General features: G+C 45.4%; 1 protein-coding gene across 1 annotated transcript in view; it reads right to left on the reverse strand.

The window, feature by feature from the left end:
* LOC143986849 (uncharacterized) overlaps nt 1–20014 on the reverse strand; it is a 48032-nt gene that overhangs the window by 4192 nt on the left and 23826 nt on the right. The window contains 15 exon segments of the mRNA XM_077485258.1: nt 1851–1989; nt 2079–2306; nt 2396–2623; nt 2713–2810; nt 2927–3041; nt 3128–3262; nt 3528–3640; nt 7654–7685; nt 13538–14441; nt 16208–16349; nt 16439–16666; nt 16756–16838; nt 16955–17078; nt 17165–17299; nt 17500–17613. Coding sequence (XP_077341384.1) covers nt 1851–1989; nt 2079–2306; nt 2396–2623; nt 2713–2810; nt 2927–3041; nt 3128–3262; nt 3528–3640; nt 7654–7685; nt 13538–14441; nt 16208–16349; nt 16439–16666; nt 16756–16838; nt 16955–17078; nt 17165–17299; nt 17500–17613 — 2818 coding nt within the window.

Genomic DNA, 20014 nt, shown 5'->3' on the forward strand with positions numbered 1-20014 from the left:
CACTTTCCATTGGGCCTCCTACAACCCATACCCAGTGGAGAGAGGCCTTGGTCCCACTGGTCTATTGGTTTTGTTGTGGATTTACCCAACTCCCAGGGAAACACAGTTATTCTCATGGTGGTTGACTGTTTTTCAAAAAGGTCACATTATAATCCACTAAAGAAGAACTGGCATACATTTTCGCTCAGGAGGTCTTTCGGTTACATGGGTTACCTAAAGTTACCTTGGACATGGCTTGCCAGTTTGTGTCCATGTTTTGGCAAGCCTTTTGTGCACAGTTGGGAGTTCAGCTTTCCTTCTCCTCGGCAGATGACCCTTAGTCAAATGGAGCCTGCAAAACAGACTAACCAAGCCTTGGGGCAGTTCCTACGTTGTGGTTACCTTGGACAAAGTTTGCTCATAATGGCGCCATTAGTGCCACCTCCCGATAATCTCCATTTATGGTGAACTATGGGTTCCAGCCATCCATGTTGCTTGAAACATTTGTTGCGCAAGGAAATCGTGCGTTAGAAGAACAACTTTGGGAACTCCATTCCACATGGGTGCAGGTCCAAGGATCCGTGCAACGCTCCAAGGATAGATACAAACTCATTGCTGACCGCTGACGCCTACTTGCTCCCTCCTACTAAGTTGGGGAGATGGTCTGGCTGTCTTCTCCTAACCTCCGACTTTGTTTCCCCACTAAAACTGACACTATGGTATATTAGGCCTTTCTGCATTCTCTGTAAGATTAACCCAGTGGCCTATGCATTAGATCTTCCTTCCAACATGCGTATTTCTAAGGTATTCCATTATTATTATTTCCTTATTAAACCTTTGGTATGTAACCGATATCCCCTTGGTACCATGCCCTCACCCGGTTCAGGTTGACAAGCATGAGGAATATGAGATACAATATATCATTGACTCCTGTAGGTTTTATGGACGCATACAATATCTAGTTCACTGCAGGGTTACAGTTCAGAGGAACACTCTTGGGTCTGATCATCGGACATACATGCTCCTCCCCTCTTCTGTGCATTCCATATACGCTTTCCCCTCAAACCTGGTGCCCCTGAGGGGGGAGGCTCATTGAGGAGGGGGCACTGTCAGGGCTGGGCTCCTGCTACTTAATGAACAGCTCTTTTCTTTCAGTGATCAGAAGCTACTGAGCTGTCAGTTAATTACCAGCCACTCCTTGTTACCACAGTGACTCACCTGTTTACCATTTACCCGTCTCATTAGTCCAGACTATAGCCAGTACCTTTTTGCTATTTGTTCATTTCCTCTTTGCCCTTGTGTGGTCTCTAAGTGCTTTCCTTCCTATGCTCCTGTGTATGACTTCCCTTCTTATTCCTGTTCCTGATTTTTGCTCTTGACTATTTTGACTTCATGTTTTCTGATCTCGACTCGTCTGATTAACCGCTCTGGCACTCAACCCCTGGCTTCCTTTTTTTTTCTTTTTACTACATTTCTGAACTGTGTTATTTTTGTCATTTCATTAAAGGTGCGATATTTTAACTGCACTTTCTGTCTCCGTCTGGTCTATGGTTCCTAACACACTGGGAGAATTGCTCTGTTAGAGATCCTGCTAGAACCAGGACATGGAGAAGACCCATGGCCAAGCAATGGTGAAAGTCAACATTTTGCTGGCAGCTGAACCCCAGAATCTACATAAATCCAGTCTAGATACATAAATTGTGTCTGCAGCACAGAGAAGGAACATTAATCCGAGAGAAATACAGGATGGGGAACACAGCTCAGGAAAGTCACCAGGGGATTACAGACTGATATCACCCAGCCCCCGCCCTACTCTGGACCAATCAGTGAGCAGTATGGGTGGAGGAATGTATTTAGTATTAATGACCCACCTGTGCTGATCTCTGCATGAGTGTCCTCCTTTATAAATGTCATTATTCCATCCTCCTCCATAGACTGCTGATCATCCCTCACATACATCTCTTCTTCTTGTGCTTTACCTTCAACTTTATAACCTCTCAGGTTTATACTCTGAATATATAATAAAAATAACATCAATTTTAACAATGCAGATAATGTACAGATCCCAATGATACTATCAGTGATTGTTCCTCATCTACCTGATGATAGTGAGAGATGGTGTCACTTTCTTGTGTGGAATCCCGGGAATACAGAGGATGGGGACATCTCTCTGGTGGGTTCCTGTAGCTGGATGTCCCTACCCTGGTGTCCTGGTATAGATCTTTGTGCACTTCTAGAGACATTGACTTTTCCATCTTCCAATCTTCATCACCCTCCTGTTTTAACTCTTCTTTAATATCAACTTTAGAATCCCTCAGGTGTTCGCTCTGAATATATAATAAAAATTACATTAATGATAACACTGCAGATAATGTACAGATCCTAATGATACTATCAGAGATTTTTTGTCATCTACCTGATGATGGTGAGGGATGGTATATCCTTCCTGTGTGGAATCCCGGGAATACAGAGGACGGGGACATCTCTCTGGTGGGTTCCTGTAGCTGGATGACTCCACCATGGTGTCCTGGGACAGATCTTTGTGCACTTTTAGAGACTTTGACTCCTCCATCTTCCAATCTTCATCACCCTCCTGTTTTAACTCTTCTTTAATATGAACTTTAGAATCTCTCAGGTCTCCACTCTGAATAAATAATAAAAATGACATCACTAATAACAATGCAGATAATGTACAGATCCTAATGATACTATCAGTGATTGTTCCTCACCTACCTGATGATGGTGGGGGATGGTGTGATCTTCCTGTGTGGAATCCCGGGGATACAGAGGACGGGGACATCTCTCTGGTGGGTTCCCATTACTGGATCCATCTGTAGGAAACACACACACTGACTGAATACATTGTTTCTATGTGTTTATCAGATGATGGGGGATCTAGGTGGAGCCTCCGTACTGCTCTCTCCTTTACAATAAAGTCTCCTCTTACCTGGTGATGTGAGGGGCGGCTGATTGTCCATCATGATGTCCTTGTAGAGATCCTTGTGTCCTAAATCCTCACACTTCTCCATGAAGAAAGAGACATCCTGACACCTTATAGGAACCTGACACACACAATAATACAGTCACCATCCAGACACATCCCTTGTCTGTTACTGGATAATGTCCCAGAATTCCCAGCACCGCTCACCTCTCCTGTCAGCAGCTCCATCATCTTCTTGGTGACTTCTAGAATCTTCTCCATGTTGTCTCTCTCAGGTTTTAGGGAGTCACATGGAGGCACGGTGATGGTCATATGATCTCCAGACTTCGGAATTAGAAACCTCTGTATTGGAAAACCAATAGGAATGTCATGTTAGAATCCTCCTTACCTCCCCAGTCAGGTCTGTGTTTTATTAATAGAGATAAGAGTGATGTCATGTGACCTCCCAGAATCCTCCTCACCTCTCCGGTCAGGTCTGTGTTTTATTAATAGAGATAAGAGTGTTGTCATGTGACCTCCCAGAATCCTCCTCACCTCTCCGGTCAGGTCTGTGTTTTATTAATAGAGATAAGAGTGATGTCATGTGACCTCCCAGAATCCTCCTCACCTCTCCAATCAGCAGGTAGATGATCTCCAGGGCGAGGTTTAGTATCCTCTCAGTCATGTGACTCCGGTCCTCCTCCATCCTCATTGAGTAGTCATGTGATCTATACAGGCTTTCTGTAGACAGAGAATTATCTGGACTGTATTGGTTGTACAATATTAGAAGAGGGATTTAAATCAATAATGGGTTTTTTTTGCGCCCCCAAGTAGGAATTGGCACATATGTAGGGAGCAGCTTCCCTCCAGTATTCATAATTTTGAAAGCTTTTGCTTGCAGAGTTACCAAAGCTATAATACATGTTAAGATTGAAGCCACGCTACAAGATATGATACATACAGTATATATAAATATAGCAACCGTGGAATTCCCACTTCCTCCTGCCTAACATTGACATGTCGTTACTTGATTCTTGATTACTGTATCATTTGTAATCAATGCCATCAGCACCCAAAAAAGCTTAATGCTAGGTGACCCCTGAGACTCAATACATATTCTCCCCCCTCCTTACTCTCTTATTCTTTTCTTATGCATTTTCTTCAGTCGCGTTGTTAAAATGAGGTGACATTCAACCTATTAGACCATGCAAAGTAATACACCAGACCCTCAAAAAGACCTGGTATTAGTAGGGTTGCCAAGATAAACGTATATCCTCTGGAACACACTATATTACCAAAAGTATTGGGATGCCTGCTTTTACACGCACTTGACCTTTAATGACATCCCAGTCTTAGTCTGTAGGGTTCAATATTGAGTTGGCCCACCCTTTACAGCTAGAACAGCTTCAACTCTTCTGGGAAGGCCGTCCACAAGGTTTAGGAGTGTGTCTATGGGAATGTTTGACCATTCTTCCAGAAGTGCATTTGTGAGGTCAGGCACTGATAATGGACAAGAAGGCCTGGCTCACAGTCTCCACTCAAATTCATCCCAAAAGTGTCTCATCGAGTTGAGGTTGGGATTCTGTGCAGGCCAGTCATGTTCCTCCACCCCAAACTCACTCATCCATGTCCTTATGGACCTTGCTTTGTGCTCTGGTCCAAATCATTTGGTGGAGGGAGGATTACGTTGTCTTTCAGGGGTTGGGCTTGGCCCCTTAGTTCCAGTGAAGGGAAATCTTATGTCGTGTACAGACGATTGGACTTTCCGCCAACAAAACCGTGGATTTTTGTTCGAAGGTTGTTGGCTAAAACTTGTCTTGCATACACACGATGTGATGTCATAGGATTCTCTGACTCGTATGGAGGGACGTTGTAAGGGGGAGCTGTGAGGTCAGTGTAGAGTCAGTGTGATGTCATAGAATGTGCTGACTCTGGAAGGTGGGAGATTAGGAATAGGAGCTGTGTGGTCAATGTGCTGTTATAGGACTCACTGACTATGAATTACATTTTTAACTCTTTCTTTCTATTTGAATCTTTTAAAATAAAGACATACATAGAACAACCCCCCTAGAAAATAGAATTGTTAATGCTGGATATTTTAGTTCAGTTTCGGATGCATTCACTCACTAAAGAATTTGGATTCACGATATTCGTTATGTTGACCTGATTCATTTTTGGAATTCATTATGTATCGTTGGCATTTGTTTCGTACATTTGTTGGTCCAGGTGGATTCTAATTTTTTGGGGAGTTTTTCATAAGATTGCTATATATATTATATATATTTAATATTTTATCGAATCAGAAGGATTCAATATTTTCGGACGCTAGTCCAACCCCCCCAAGAGAAATGGTATGAGCTGATTGGAAAATATCTACTAGCATCATGTGCATCTGAATGAAGAAATGGAACAAAATTCAGATCCATTTGTTATCTGAATCTGAATTATCGCACAAATTAGAAAATTGAATTCATTTCTCCATGGGCTCGAACTACTATCACAATATGCAAGGTCATTTGAATGAAACAAATGCACTTATTAATTTTGTTATAACTTTTTTCATATTTGTTGACATCTCTTACTACTGTATGTCCATTTGGGGATTCATATACATCGGAGCCCTTCCACACAGTTGTGTGCCCGAGCCCCTCCACACAGTTGTGTCACCCTCAGACCATCACATCCCCCTGTGTCCCCATGAAACAAATGCACTTTTTAATTTTGTTATAACTTTTTTTTTTCATATTTGTTGACATCTCTTACTACTGTATGTCCATTTGGGGATGCATATACATCTGAGCCCCTCCACGCAGTTATGCGCCCATCGGAGCCCCCTCCACACAGTTGTGCACCATCGGAGCCCCCGCCACACAGTTGTGCACCATCGGAGCCCCCGCCACACAGTTGTGCACCATCGGAGCCCCCGCCACACAGTTGTGCACCATCGGAGCCCCCGCCACACAGTTGTGCACCATCGGAGCCCCCGCCACACAGTTGTGAGCCATCGGAGCCCCCGCCACACAGTTGTGAGCCATCGGAGCCCCCGCCACACAGTTGTGCGCCCATCGGAGGCCCACCACACAGTTGTGCGCCCATTGGAGGCCCACCACTCACTTGTGCGCCCATTGGAGGCCCACCACACAGTTGTATGCCCATCGGAGGCCCCTCCACACATTTTTGTGCCCATTGTAGCCCCTCCGTACATTTGTGTCACCCTCCGACCATCACATCCCCCTGTGTTCCCATGAAACAAATGCACTTATTAATTTTGTTATAACTTTTTTTTCATATTTGTTGACATTTCTTACTACTGTATGTCCATTTGGGGATTCATATACATCGGAGCCCCTCCACACAGTCGTGCGCCCATCGGAGGCCCCACCACACAGTCGTGCGCCCATCGGAGGCCCCACCACACAGTCGTGCGCCCATCGGAGGCCCCACCACACAGTCGTGCGCCCATCGGAGGCCCCACCACACAGTCGTGCGCCCATCGGAGGCCCCACCACACAGTCGTGCGCCCATCGGAGGCCCCACCACACAGTCGTGCGCCCATCGGAGGCCCCACCACTCAGTCGTGCGCCCATCGGAGGCCCCACCACTCAGTCGTGCGCCCATCGGAGGCCCCACCACTCAGTCGTGCGCCCATCGGAGGCCCCACCACTCAGTCGTGCGCCCATCGGAGGCCCCACCACTCAGTCGTGCGCCCATCGGAGGCCCCACCACTCAGTCGTGCGCCCATCGGAGGCCCCACCACTCAGTTGTGCTCCCATTGGAGGCCCACCACTCAGTTGTGTGCCCATCGGAGCCCCCTCCACACATTTTCGTGCCCATTGTACCCTCCATACATTTGTGTCACCCTCCGACCATCACATCCCCCTGTGTTCTCATGAAACAAATGCACTTATTAATTTTGTTATAACTTTTTTTCATATTTGTTGACACTTCTTACTACTGTATGTCCATTTGGGGATGCATATACATTGGAACCCCTCCACACAGTTGTGTGCCCATTGGAGCCCCTCCGCGCATTTGTGTCACCCTTAAACCATCACATTCCACTGTGTCCCCATCACAGCCATTAAACACTTCACAATTGTGTCCCCTTCAGTGCCATCAAACCCCTCCCGCTCACAGCTTTGTCCCCTTCCATGCTATCACCCACAACTGTGTCCCCTTCAGAGCAATCAACTACACCCCCCCCCCACTTCCACAACAATTGTGTCCCCAACATAGTCAACGAATCCCCATGCCGTACATGTTTCCTCCCCATCACTCTCGCCATACTGTGTGCCTCAAGTGCAGACTGCCCGCACCTCCCAGCTCCTGCCCTGCCGTTACACAGACACGCTGTATGGAAAATTACACTGATGTAAACAGCGGGTGCTGCCAGTCTACACTGAAATACATCATTGGTTGAGGCCGGGCGTGGTTGCGGGACCTGTACTGCATACTGCTGTGGGTGAGTGTGCATCACAGGTTTTGCAGAGTTCAATGACTCTAGCTGCGGCCCGTACTTTGGAGACCCCTGATATAGACTGGTGAGGTGAGAGAGGTGATGAAGAGAATGTTCCGGCCCCACAAGTGGGAAATGTTCTGCCCCTGAAGGGGTTAATCTAGGTTTCCACACTATATATGTGTGTATCATCATCTGCTGAAGATAAAAGACATCACAGTGACTATGGAGGAAGAGGACGGACATGACGGGGGGGGGGGGGGTTACTGGGTGTAAATAGAAAATAAGATCTTATTACCTCCTCTGCTGCCACTTCCAGCAATGTCTCCTCTCTACTTTACGTATGGAACGTCCTGTCTGTATGCGACATCACTTCCTTTTGGTGCCTGACATCACTTCCTGTTTTCCATAGAGACTTCCTGTCTGGGTAGAAGTGAGACCACCATCTTGTGGATCTCAGAGAAACTGCAGCCATGAGAAACACCTCATAGTGTACACGGCCTTGTGCTGTGTGTATATGTACTGTATATCAGTGTTGCCAACTGTCAGTATGTTTACAGGCAATTTTCTACTGCCAGTAAATGCCAGTAAAAGTGAAAGGTTGCCAGTAAAAAATATGATTCTGACCAGGGGCGTTGCTAGGTCTACAAATAATCTGGGGCTAGAGCCCATAGCAGTGTAGTAAAGAAAGTCATACTCATGGGTGGGCATACACATGTATATTCAATAATATACGTGTGTGTGTGTATATCCCCAGAGAGCCCCCAACTTACATCAGAATCCCCAGAGATCCCCCCCCCTTACATCAGGGTCCCCAGAGAGCCCCCCCTTACATCAGGGTCCCCAGAGAGCCTCCTCACTTACATCAGGGTTCCCAGAGAGCCCCCCCTACATCAGGGTCCCTAGAGAGCCTACCCCTTGCATCAGGCTACCCAGAGAGCCCCCCCCACTTACATCAGGGTTCCCAGAGAGCCCCCCTTACATTAGGGTCCCCAGAGAGCCTCCCCCTTAAATCAGGGTCCCCAGAGAGCTTCTCCCTTAAAATCAGGGTCCCCAGAGAGCCTCCCCTTTGCATCAGGGTCCCCAGCGAGCCCTCCACTTACATCAGGGTCCCCAGAGAGACCCCCCTCCCCTTGGGGACCCCTGCAGGGACTCGGGGCTATGGGCCCCAGATTCAAGGCTATAGCGCCAAAAGCTACCCCCTAGCGACGCCACTGGCTCTGACACTCGGCTTGGTCCAGATCCAGTGGAGACCTTCCTAGTGCATGCTACAGTGTGATCGGGTGGCCCTGGCGGAGGCGGTGCCTGAGCATGTCATGTGGATGTCATGCTGCAATAGAGCCAAGCAGAGCAGCCAGACCCTCGTGTGCGGGTCTGCAGTATGAAAGCAAAGCAGACTGGGACTGTGACTGTCAGTGCTGTTAAGACTGGAGGGACCACTTGGAGAGAGACTATCACTGTGACTCAGGAGGGGGACGAGTTGTGTCAGTGAGGTCTCATTATTATCTGTGCTGCTGCACACTGCTGTCAGTATCACTGTGAGAGTCAATTTTATGTGTGTGTCTGCCCATTCCAATTTCTGTCCTGTCCCTGAGATACTTACTATATCGAAAATAAAATAAGAAACATGTTTTTTGCCTTATTATCTACCTTAATTCATATTGATAATTGCATATTGTATTTGTTTGTAGCCTAAATACTCTAATTTGCACTTAAAACTAATTTTGAAACTTTTAACTTTTTGTAAAAACTTGGTTGTGCCAGTAAATTTTGGGTGTTGTGTCAGTAAATTTTAATCTGGTAGGTTGGCAACACTGCTGCATATCCTTATAGATGGGGTCATCTCCACTCTCACCAAGAACACACTGATTAGCTGCACACTGCACACCAGGAGAACACACTGATTAGACTTCTTGAAGGCTCTGCAGCCAGTGGCGTCACTAGGGTTGGTGTCACCTGGTGTGGTAAAAAAAAACATGGTGTCACCCCCTATTCCTGTCTAGACTGCCAAGCACTCTGAAGGCAGCACACGGTCACGGGGTTCACCCCAAACTGGCCCCTGTAAATGATACTATAGGTTGGTATAGTGGCAGGTTAGGGTAGTATAGGGTGGTATAGTGGCAGGTTGGGGTGGTACAGGGCAGGTTAGGGTGGTACAGGACAGGTTATGGTGGTACAGGGCAGGTTTGGAGTGGTATAGGGCAGGTTGGGGTGGTACAGGGCAGGTTGAGGTGGTATAGGGCAGGTTGGGGTGGAACAGGGCAGGTTGGCATGGTACAGGGCAGGTTGGGGTGGTACATATTTAAAAAATAAAAAATAGACCTGAATCCAATTTGCTACTGTTGAGAATAACTCAACTGGATTGAAAAAGATTCCCGATTCGTCATATTTAGACGGGATACCTGTAGAGCAATGATGAACTGTAAAATAAAAAAAACTTAGAGCAAAGAAATGCCCCAGAAATGGCCTTTGAGAATCAGCCACGGTATATCCAAAAGACGATAATAAACTTTATTTTTGTATTAAAAAAGTGCATAAGATTCCAAAAATGGTTGGATAGTACAAAATAGAAGGTGCATCCCCATTATACCCAACAATAAAAAAACATACATACAAAACTTGACAACGTTGTCACAATAGGTGCCAGACCAAAATGCCCCACTCATACACATCCCCACATACGCCCAGCTGGGGTGACTAATTGGTGCTGCTATATAAATGATATGGAAACATTAATGTGAGAAAACAGACACAGTATCAAGTACTGATTGTAGGTAAAATTGTATAGCTAAATGTCCATCACGGACTTGTTGCAAATCCTAATGTCCATATTTCAAAGATGTTTCCTGATTGATGTTTAATAAATAATTGGTGAGCCATAATCCGAGCCACCAGCATGGTATATGGCAAGTTGGTGTGGTACAGGGCAGGTTGGGGTGGTATATAGTAGGTTAGGGTGGTTCAGGGCAGGTTAGGGTGGTACAGGGCAGGCTGTGGTGGTACAGGGCAGGTTGGTGTGGTATAGGGCATGTTGGGGTGGTATATGGCAGGTTAGGGTGGTACAGGGCAGATTGGGGTGGTATATGGCAGGTTAGGGTGGTACAGGGCAGGTTGGGTGGTATATGGTAGGTTAGGGTGGTTCAGGGCAGGTTAGGGTGGTACAGGTCAGGTTAGGGTGACATAGGGCAGGTTGGGGTGGTATATGGCAGGTTGACATGGTATAGGGCAGGTTGGGGTGGTATATGGTAGGTTAGGGTGGTACAGGGCAGGTTGGGGTGGTATATGGCAGGTTAGGGTGGTACAGGGCAGGTTGGGGTGGTAGATGGCAGGTTAGGGTGGTTCAGGGCAGGTTGGGGTGGTACAGGGCAGGATGAGGTGGTACAGGGCAGGATGAGGTGGTACAGGGCAGGTTGGGGTGGTATAGGGAAAGTTAGAGTGGCACAGGCAGGTTGGAGTGGTATAGGGCAAGTTAGGGTAGCACAGAGCAGGTTGGGGTGGTATAGGGTAAGTTATGTAGTGACACTGCACTGCATTTACTTACAGCATGCTTCATGCCTGCAGATGGGCAGGGCTGCTGTGTCCTCACCGCTCATCTCCTTCACCTGCGGGATCAGCAATAGTGAAGGAGTCTGTGGGAGGAGTGGAGGAGGCAGCCACACCCCCAGATCCGCCCACCAAATCCGACTCACTCGGGGATATTAGCCTGACAGAGGAGTGTTACAGGCAGCCTCCCCCCGCATGGCTAAGTGCCGTGCTCCACTACTAGCAATAAAGTACAGTGTTTAGTGGCGGCCCCGGTGTAAACTCTGTGGTGGGTGTCACCCAGTGCGGGCTGCCCCCCCCCCTCGTACCCCCATAGCAACACCACTGTCTGCAGCTGGCATTACATGTGAATGTTGGACAGTTACTGATGATCTTCTGCTGTTTATATTGAGCTATTTGTGTAGAATTCTGTGTGGGTCTTCCATGATTTGCTTGATGTTCTCCTTTTATGTTTTCTTTGGAGGATTTCTTCTAGTTTTAGCCTAGCACAGCCTTATGCCGCGTACACACGACCAGACTTTCCGGCAGACTAGGTTCGAAGGGATTAGTCCGTCGGACAATTCGATCGTGTGTGGGCTAGTCCGATCGTTTTTCTAAAAATAAATCAGACGGGCCTAGAAATAGAACATGTTTCAAATCTATCCGATGGACTCAAATCGGGGAAACCGTTCGTCTGTGTGCTGGTCCGATGGACCAAATATGATGCAAGGGAAGCTATTGGCTACTGGCTATTGAAATTCCTTGTTTAGTTCCATTTACGCCATCACGTTCAAAATGAACGGACTTATGAACAGACTTAGTCCGTTCATGTATGGCCAAGTCCATTCGTTTGGAAAGTCCGTCAGAACTCCGCCGAAAGTCCGTCGGACATAGTCTGCCAAAAAGTCCGTTCGTGTGTACATGGCATTAGTCAACCTTTTCAACATGGAGGAACTCTTGAAATTACTTTCTAGGCTTTGGAGAACCCCTGCCAATAATTACCATAGCCACAGCTCACAGTATATAAACGTGATAGTCACTGGGATGAACACCCCTAAGCCCTTGTACACACGGTCGGACATTCCGACAACCAAATCCGTCGGATTTTGTCCGACGGATTTTGTCCGAAACTGTTGCATACACACGGTCGGACAATGTTGTCAGAAAATCCGATCTTTCAGAACGTGATGACGTTATTTCGTTACGACGGGACTACGTTCAGGCTAGTAGCCAATAGCTTTGGTCTAGGAATTTGATCTGAGCATGTGTGGCACTTTGTCTGATTGGAATTCTCTACAGATGATCGGACAAGGTCCGATCGGATCATGTTGTCGGAAAAGTTTATAGCCAAGCTGGAAAACTTGGTCCGTCGGATATACCGACGGAAACAGTCCGATGGAGCCCACACACGGTCGGATTATCCGACAACACGGCCCGATCGGACAATTTCCGTCTGAATGTCCGACCGTGTGTACAAGGGCTTACATTGGTGGTCACTAGGATGAATGCCCCTTACATTGGTGGTCACTGGGATAGACGTCCCTTAAATTGGTGGTCACTGGGAAGAATGCCCCCTTACAGATAGCTGTGAATTGACCATATGTAAGGGGTTATACAGTGTGCACATAAAATCCTTATTTCTAAGTGATAAGTAATCTATATCCACTAATAATGTATTTTGGTTTGTAATGATGAAAAAATTGCAATAAAGAAGTAATAAAAAAAAAAAAAAAAAAGAGAAACTTGGAGAATTAGGAAAAACGAAAAAAAAAACAGAAGTATTCTCCAGCGCTCGAGGGTGGTGTAATAATAATGTATGCATCACAGATTCTTGGTGATTCTAATGCCACGTACACACAACCTGACTTTCGGGCAGACTTGGTCCGGCAGACCGTAATCCGTCGGACAATTCGATCGTGTGTGGGCTCCAGTGGACTTTTTTTTTCTTGTTTCAAATCTGACGGACAAAAAAAAAACACGGGAAAACCGTTCATGTGTGTGCTGGTCCGATGGACCAAATACGACCGCAAGGGCAGCTATTGGCTACTGGCGTTTCGTTCAGAAAGTCCGTCGGACCTCTGCTGAAAGTCCGTCTGGAAGACCCATCGGACCTAGTCTGTTGAAAAGTCCGGTCATGTGTACGCGGCAAGGAAAGCACAGGTTTTGCTGCCCTCTGAGGGTTGGGGGAGAAACCCAATGAAAACACTGTAAAACAAAGGAAAGAGGACACACCAACCTTGCATATTGCCCAAGTGGTATATTTAATAATGTATAAAAAGAAAAATACTCACAAAACACATTCATGAAAAAGCATATCAAAGTCCATAGTAGATGCATAGCGGCCAGTTCCACGAGACTGTTCCCAGCAAGTTGAAGGACCTTCCAGAACACTATCAATGGCCAACACGGCACAACACTTCACCCATGTCTTTGGTGATCTCCGATCTCCTTATGAACTGTTTCTTACATGATGAAGATCAGCCATGGAGTATATCTGAGGTGTATATCAGGGTGTGCTTCTTCCCCACATGAGACCTGTGATGTCCAGCAACATTCAAGGTGCTAATACAGCTCGTTACAGTGCTAATACAGGGTTGTGGAGGATCCCCGATATACAGGAAAACAGGACTTCCGAGAGTAACATTTCCCTCACTCAGGACAGGAAAGTGGCTTCTCCCCCAGTGTGAGATCTCTGATGTTTGGAAAGCTTAGACTTCTTTGAAAAACATTTCCCACACTCAGGACAGGAATACGGCTTTTCCCCCGTGTGAGATCTTCGATGTGAGACAAGTTCTGAATTATGTTTAAAACATTTCCCACAAAAAGAACATGAATACGGCTTCTCACCTGTGTGCAATCTCTGATGTGTGTGAAGACTGGCCTTGTCAATAAAACAATTCCCGCACTCATTACAGGAATAACGTTTCTGACCTGTGTGCAATCTCTGATGATGATGATTGAGACTGGACTTATCTGAAAAACATTTTCCACACTCAGGACAGGAATACGGCTTCTCCCCCGTGTGAGATCTCTGATGTAGAACAAGTGCACATTTTTGTATAAAGCTTTTGCCGCACTCAGAACAGGAATACGGCTTCTCCCCTGTGTGAGATCTCTGATGTAGAACAAGCTTTGATTTACTTACAAAACATTTCCCACACTCAAGACAGGAAAATGGCTTTTCCCCAGTATGAGATCTCTGATGTTCTCTAAGATGGGACTTCAATGAAAAACATTTTTGGCACTCAGAGCAGGAATGTGGCTTCTCCCCTGTGTGAGTTCTTGTATGCACAATAAGCCAGGATTTAAATTTGAAACACTTCCCGCACTCAGTACAGGAAAACTTCTTATCTGTTGGAAGAACGGCCCCGTCCCTCACAGTCTGAGGTTCCTCAGGATAAGAGGAATACGATGGTCCATCTACACTGTGTGGTGCCGGATGGACATTTGAGGTAGTCGGGTTTTCTCCTGGACTATACTGTGTGATGTCCTCATCTTCTACTTTACAGTCTGGAGACAAAGTGAGACAATCCTCTGAGGTTTTCCTCATCTCCCGTCCAGCTACTAAAATAGAAATAAAAAGATTATTACTAGACATGAGCTGATTGGTTCCCCTAAACCAGGACTCCGCCCACATCAGGCAGCTTTGTCTCTGAGGATCTTACAATTCCCCCCTCAAGGTAACTAGTAAATGGGTCCTCTGATCTCCTACCAGATCATTTCTTTATTCATGGGCCTTAGTCAGAGAGTGAGGAAACAACGAGAACTGTCTTTTATAGGAGTGACAGTGATGAGGGGATTATAGGACGAGTGTCCCCCCCCCCCCTCTATCACTCATTGCCATCTTCCCAACACAAGAAGTCCTGCACTTCCTTATTTAGTCCATGATTTAGTCATGAATAACAGCGGGGCTGAGCCCCACCAGAGGTCAGAGAGTGAGGATGGGGGGAGAACAACCAAGATGAAGACTGGACTGATCCTGAAGACCCCCATCATTGGGTTATTGACTCCTCCCTCATTATCACTTTCTGTTTAAGGTTTCAATGTTTGAGGATGTTATCACATTATTATCAACATGTAAAAGTCTGTGCTCCAATCAAATCATCAGATATAAAAATGTCCAGCTGGTAGAAAATGGGTGTGACAAAAGAGAATACATATTTATATATATATAGCAGTGGGTAGAGAGCAGAAGTCAGTAATGTAATGTTGTAATGTACAACATATTGTATAAGATACAACAATTAAGACTATATAGTATAAAAATATGTAGTGTACAACATAAAATATACAGTGCAGGTGTCAGGAGCTTCCAGAAATAGAGTAGGAAGTTCAGCCACTGGGTTATGAATATTTATCTCACCTCTGCCAATCCCTGGGAGGGGGATCCCAGAAAGTGGCTGAGGAGAAGATAAATGTTTGGGTGGGCTGTTCAGACACCTCTCAGTGCTGGGGCCTCTGTCCTGGGAGTCAGCCTATGTTACTCAAGAGCTGTTGCTGTCAGGCCTCAGCATGTGCATGGATGATGGCTAAATAGAACCTGGACTTAACTGCATTTGCCGGAGGACACTACCCTGGTTCCTGGGTTAGCAGCCTCTGAACAGGTAAGGGAGACCCATTTATTTCCTGTGTCCTCTCAGGGGATGAGCACTACATACATATAGTAAAAAGTGCAAGGCTTAAGACTACATTGTTTGCTATATAAATTATATAGTGTAATGGTCAGGACCAATAATATTGGTATTCGGTAACCAGCAGTAGTCTAAGGTGATGATTTAATAAAACTGGAGCAATCAGAATCTGGTGCAGCTGTGCATAGTAACCAATCAGCTAATTTCAGCTTGCTCAATTAAGCACTGACAATAAAACCTGGAAGAAGATTGGTTACTATGTAGAGCTGCACCAGATTCTGTGTACACCAGTGTTAGTAAATATCCCCCTAATTGTTTACAAGACAAGTTGCAGAGGCCTCCCATCTCCTGAGACTATACAGACATATCCCTCCCCCTGGCACAGCCAGCAGACAACAGAGCAAGTAGTCCTGGGAGAATTGTTCCATCAGAGATCTTGCTAGACCCGGGCATGGAGAAGAAGACCCCAGGCCCAGGTGCCTTTATCTCCATAAATCCAGTCTAGATACATACAGTAAATTGTGTCAGCAGCACAGAGAAGGAAGATTATCCGAGAGAAAAACAGCAATACAGGACAGGGAACACAGCTCAGGAAAGTGACCAGGGGATTACAGGCTGATATCACCCAGTCCTTGCCCTACTCTGGACCAATCAGTGAGCAGTATGGGTGGAGGAATGTATTTAGTGTTAATGACCCACCTGTGCTGATCTCTGTAGGAGTGTCCTCCTCTATAAATGTCCCCGTTATTCCATCCTCCTCAATAGACTGCTCATCATCCCTCATGTACCTCTCTTCTTCTTCTGCTTTAATTTCAGCTTGGGAATATCTCAGGTCTCCACTCTGAATATATAATAAAAATGACACCGATTGTAACAATGCAGATAATGTACAGATCCTAATGATACTATCAGTGATTGTTCCTCATCTACCTGATGATGGTGAGGGATGGTGTGATCTTCCTGTGTGGAATCCCGGGAATACAGAGGACGGGGACATCTCTCTGGTGGGTTTCTGTAGCTGGATGACTCCATCATGGTGTCCTGGTACAGATCTTTGTGTACCTTTAGAGATTTTGACTCCTCCATCATCCCATCCTCATTATCCTCCTGTATTATCTCTTCTTTAATATCTACTTTAGAATCCCTCAAGTTTCCACTCTTAATATATAATAAAAATGACACAAATTGTAACAATGCAGATAATGTACAGATCCTATTGATACTATCAGTGATTGTTCCTCATCTACCTGATGATGGTGAGGGATGGAGTGACCTTCCTGTGTGGAATCCCAGGAATACAGAGGACGGGGACATCTCTTACTGAAACCATCTGTAGGAAAAATACACACCGACTGAAGACATTGTTTCTATGTGTTTATCAGATGATGGGGGATCTAGGTGGAGCCTCCGTACTGCTCTCTCCTTTACAATAAAGTCTCCTCTTACCCGGTGATGTGAGGGGCGGCTGATTGTCCATCATGACGTCCTTGTAGAGATCCTTGTGTCCTTCTAAATACTCCCACTCCTCCATGGAGAAATAGACAGTGACATCCTGACACCTTATAGGAACCTGACACACACAATGATACAGTCACCATCCAGACACATCCCTTGTCTGTTACTGGATAATGTCCCAGAATTCCCAGCACCGCTCACCTCTCCTGTCAGCAGCTCCATCATCTTCTTGGTGACTTCTAGAATCTTCTGCATGTTGTGTCTCTCAGGTTTTAGGGAGTCACATGGAGGCACTGTGATGGTCATATGATCTGCAGACTTCAGTATTGAAAACCTCTGTATTGGAAAACCAATAGGAATGTCATGTTAGAGTCCCAGAATACTCCTCACCTCTTCAGTCAGGTCTGTGTTTTATTAATAGAGCTAAGAGTGATGTCATGTGACCTCCCAGAACCCTCCTCACCTCTCTGGTCAGGTCTGTGTTTTATTAATAGAGATAAGAGTGATGTCATGTGACCTCCCAGAACCCTCCTCACCTCTCCAATCAGCAGGTAGATGATCTCCAGGGTGAGGTTTAGTATCCTCTCGGTCATGTGACTCCGGTCCTCCTCCATCCTCAATGGTGTGGTCATGTGATCTATACAGGTTTTCTGTAGACAGAGAATTATCTGGACTGTATTAGTTGTACAATATTAAAATAGCAGTTTAAGGCAATAATAGGTGTGTTGCCCCCAGTAGGAGTTGGCACATGTATAGGGAGCTGCTGTCTCTAGTGTTTGTATTTTTAAAAGCTTTTGATTGCAGAGTTACCAAAGCTATAATACACGCTAAAGATTGAAGCCACGCTACAAGATAGAATACATACATACACAAACACACACACCTATAAACATACATATACATATATTATACATATACACACACACACACACATACATATATATATATATATATATATAATATATAATATATAATATATATGTGTAACAGTATATATGCACACAAATATGGCACTCCCACTTCCTCCTGCCTAACTTTGACAGGTTATTACTTGATCCTTGATTACTGTTTTATTTGTATTCAATACCATTCCCACCCAACAACGGTGGCCTCCCTACATACTCTCCCCCCTCCTTACTCTCCTATTCTTGTCTTATCTATCCTACAATTGAAACATGATATCTTGCTTTTGAAATATTACCCTTTTCCTTGCTGTTTTATCAGTTTCTTATGAGAACGTACTTTACTAAATCCTTTATTAAAGTGGTTGTACACCCTGTACAACCACTTTTATTTATAGGTAAGCCTATATTAAGGCTTACCTCTAGGTGCTGGAAATATCTCCTGAACCTCCACGGTTTAGGAGATATTTACGATAAAGTCGTGCATCGATGTCTATGGCGCACGCGCACTTTAGAAAGGGCAGATCGTGCCGTTTCTAAAAGGGGGTCATGCTGTGACTGGTGGCTCCCGCGCACGGGAGTGACATCACGCGACTCCGGCCAGTCACAGAGCCGGAGTACACGGCCCCCCGGAAGGAAGAGGGGTTGAAGATCGACGTTCGCTTCCAGTGGGGACAACGGAGATATTGCAGGCTTCGTTTTCAGGTAAGTGATACACAGGGGCGGACTAACCATTGGGCCACTCGGCACTGCCCGAGGGCCCTGAGCCACTAGGGGGCCCCATCAGGGTTGCCAGCCTCAGTAAAACCAGGGACAGTATGTAAAAATCTGTGTTTTTTTTTTACATCTGTCTCTGAAATGTCCCTTACCGACATCCTTTTATCGGAAAATCCCAAGATTATAGCTGCCCCACCTCTCCAGTACCTTCTCAGCCAATAGAAACATGTCTGTGTATACTATGTGATTGTATACTGTGTTTGTGTGTATACTGTGTGGCCCCATAATCTAGGATTGCCTGGGGGCCCCATAATCTCCTATTGCCCGGGGGCCCCATGAGTTGTCAGTCAATCCCTGGTGATACATAATGGGCTACTATGTGACTTTAAAAATAATGAACAAGAAAAAAGCACAATAAAAGTACTTGTGAAAATAAAATGATATGCACATATTAAAAAAAAAAAGCTGTTTCTTCTAAATATGAGGAATAATTAGTTATAGACAGAATCCCTGATTGTAGGACTTTGATATCTTATAATAAGGAGTTTCCAGGAAGCAGACACAGAATTGGCCATCCATTGAGGAGCTGCTGATGTATTTCACTCAGACCAGAAGAGATTATTAGGCAAGCGTTTCTGTGCTCTAATAGTTAAACAACGTAACTTCTGTGTATATCTGAAGTCTGGTGACAGAAGTGCCTCTGTTCTGTCCGGGACTGTGCATCTCACATGTACAGTGCCAGATATCTAGGTCTGTGCTACTGTACTGTATGTCTGCAGTGGTCACCTTGCAATATATTGTTAGGTTAATTTCTTTCATAAAGTCCAACTTTGGGAAACTTAAAATTATCCTTTGCAGTGGGAATGTGCCCTCACTGCAAGTTGTTGGTTGCTAGTTTAGGTCTAGGGGACATAGAAAAGATGAAACACCCAAAAAATAAAAGGAATAGAGAGTTTAAAGTGATCAATTTGCAAAATTAGTTAGTGAACACCAACGTCCCTTTATGATGAAGAGGAAGAAAAGGCCCCTATCGGGGATGTATGGGACTTTCTGGGTGCTATTCATATACTCATCAACAACAGTAGAAATTAAAAAAAGTATTTCAGTTTTACACATTCGCATGAAAAAAAGAAGGTATACAATGATACATTTCTTTCATAAAAAAATCACACTTTTGTTCTACATGTTTCGCCTTACGGCTTCCTCAGGAGCATGCGTGGATATTTTTATCTAATGAATAAATATACAAAGATTATAGATGCAGTCGGCCACATAAAAGCACAGTGGCCATCTTGTTACACCCTTCCCGAACTATATATGCTGGCTTACTGCGGCTGAGTGCAGGGTGTACCAAGATGGGCATTGGGATGTCCAACCAGCGACATCAACACGGAGCCTCACTTCCGTTGTTCCGTCCACTGACTTCCAGTTG

The sequence above is a fragment of the Lithobates pipiens genome, unplaced genomic scaffold, assembly GCF_037356315.1.
Source record: "Lithobates pipiens isolate NorthernLeopardFrog02 unplaced genomic scaffold, aLitPip1_a1.2 Scaffold_18, whole genome shotgun sequence".
Lineage (NCBI taxonomy): Eukaryota > Metazoa > Chordata > Amphibia > Anura > Ranidae > Lithobates > Lithobates pipiens.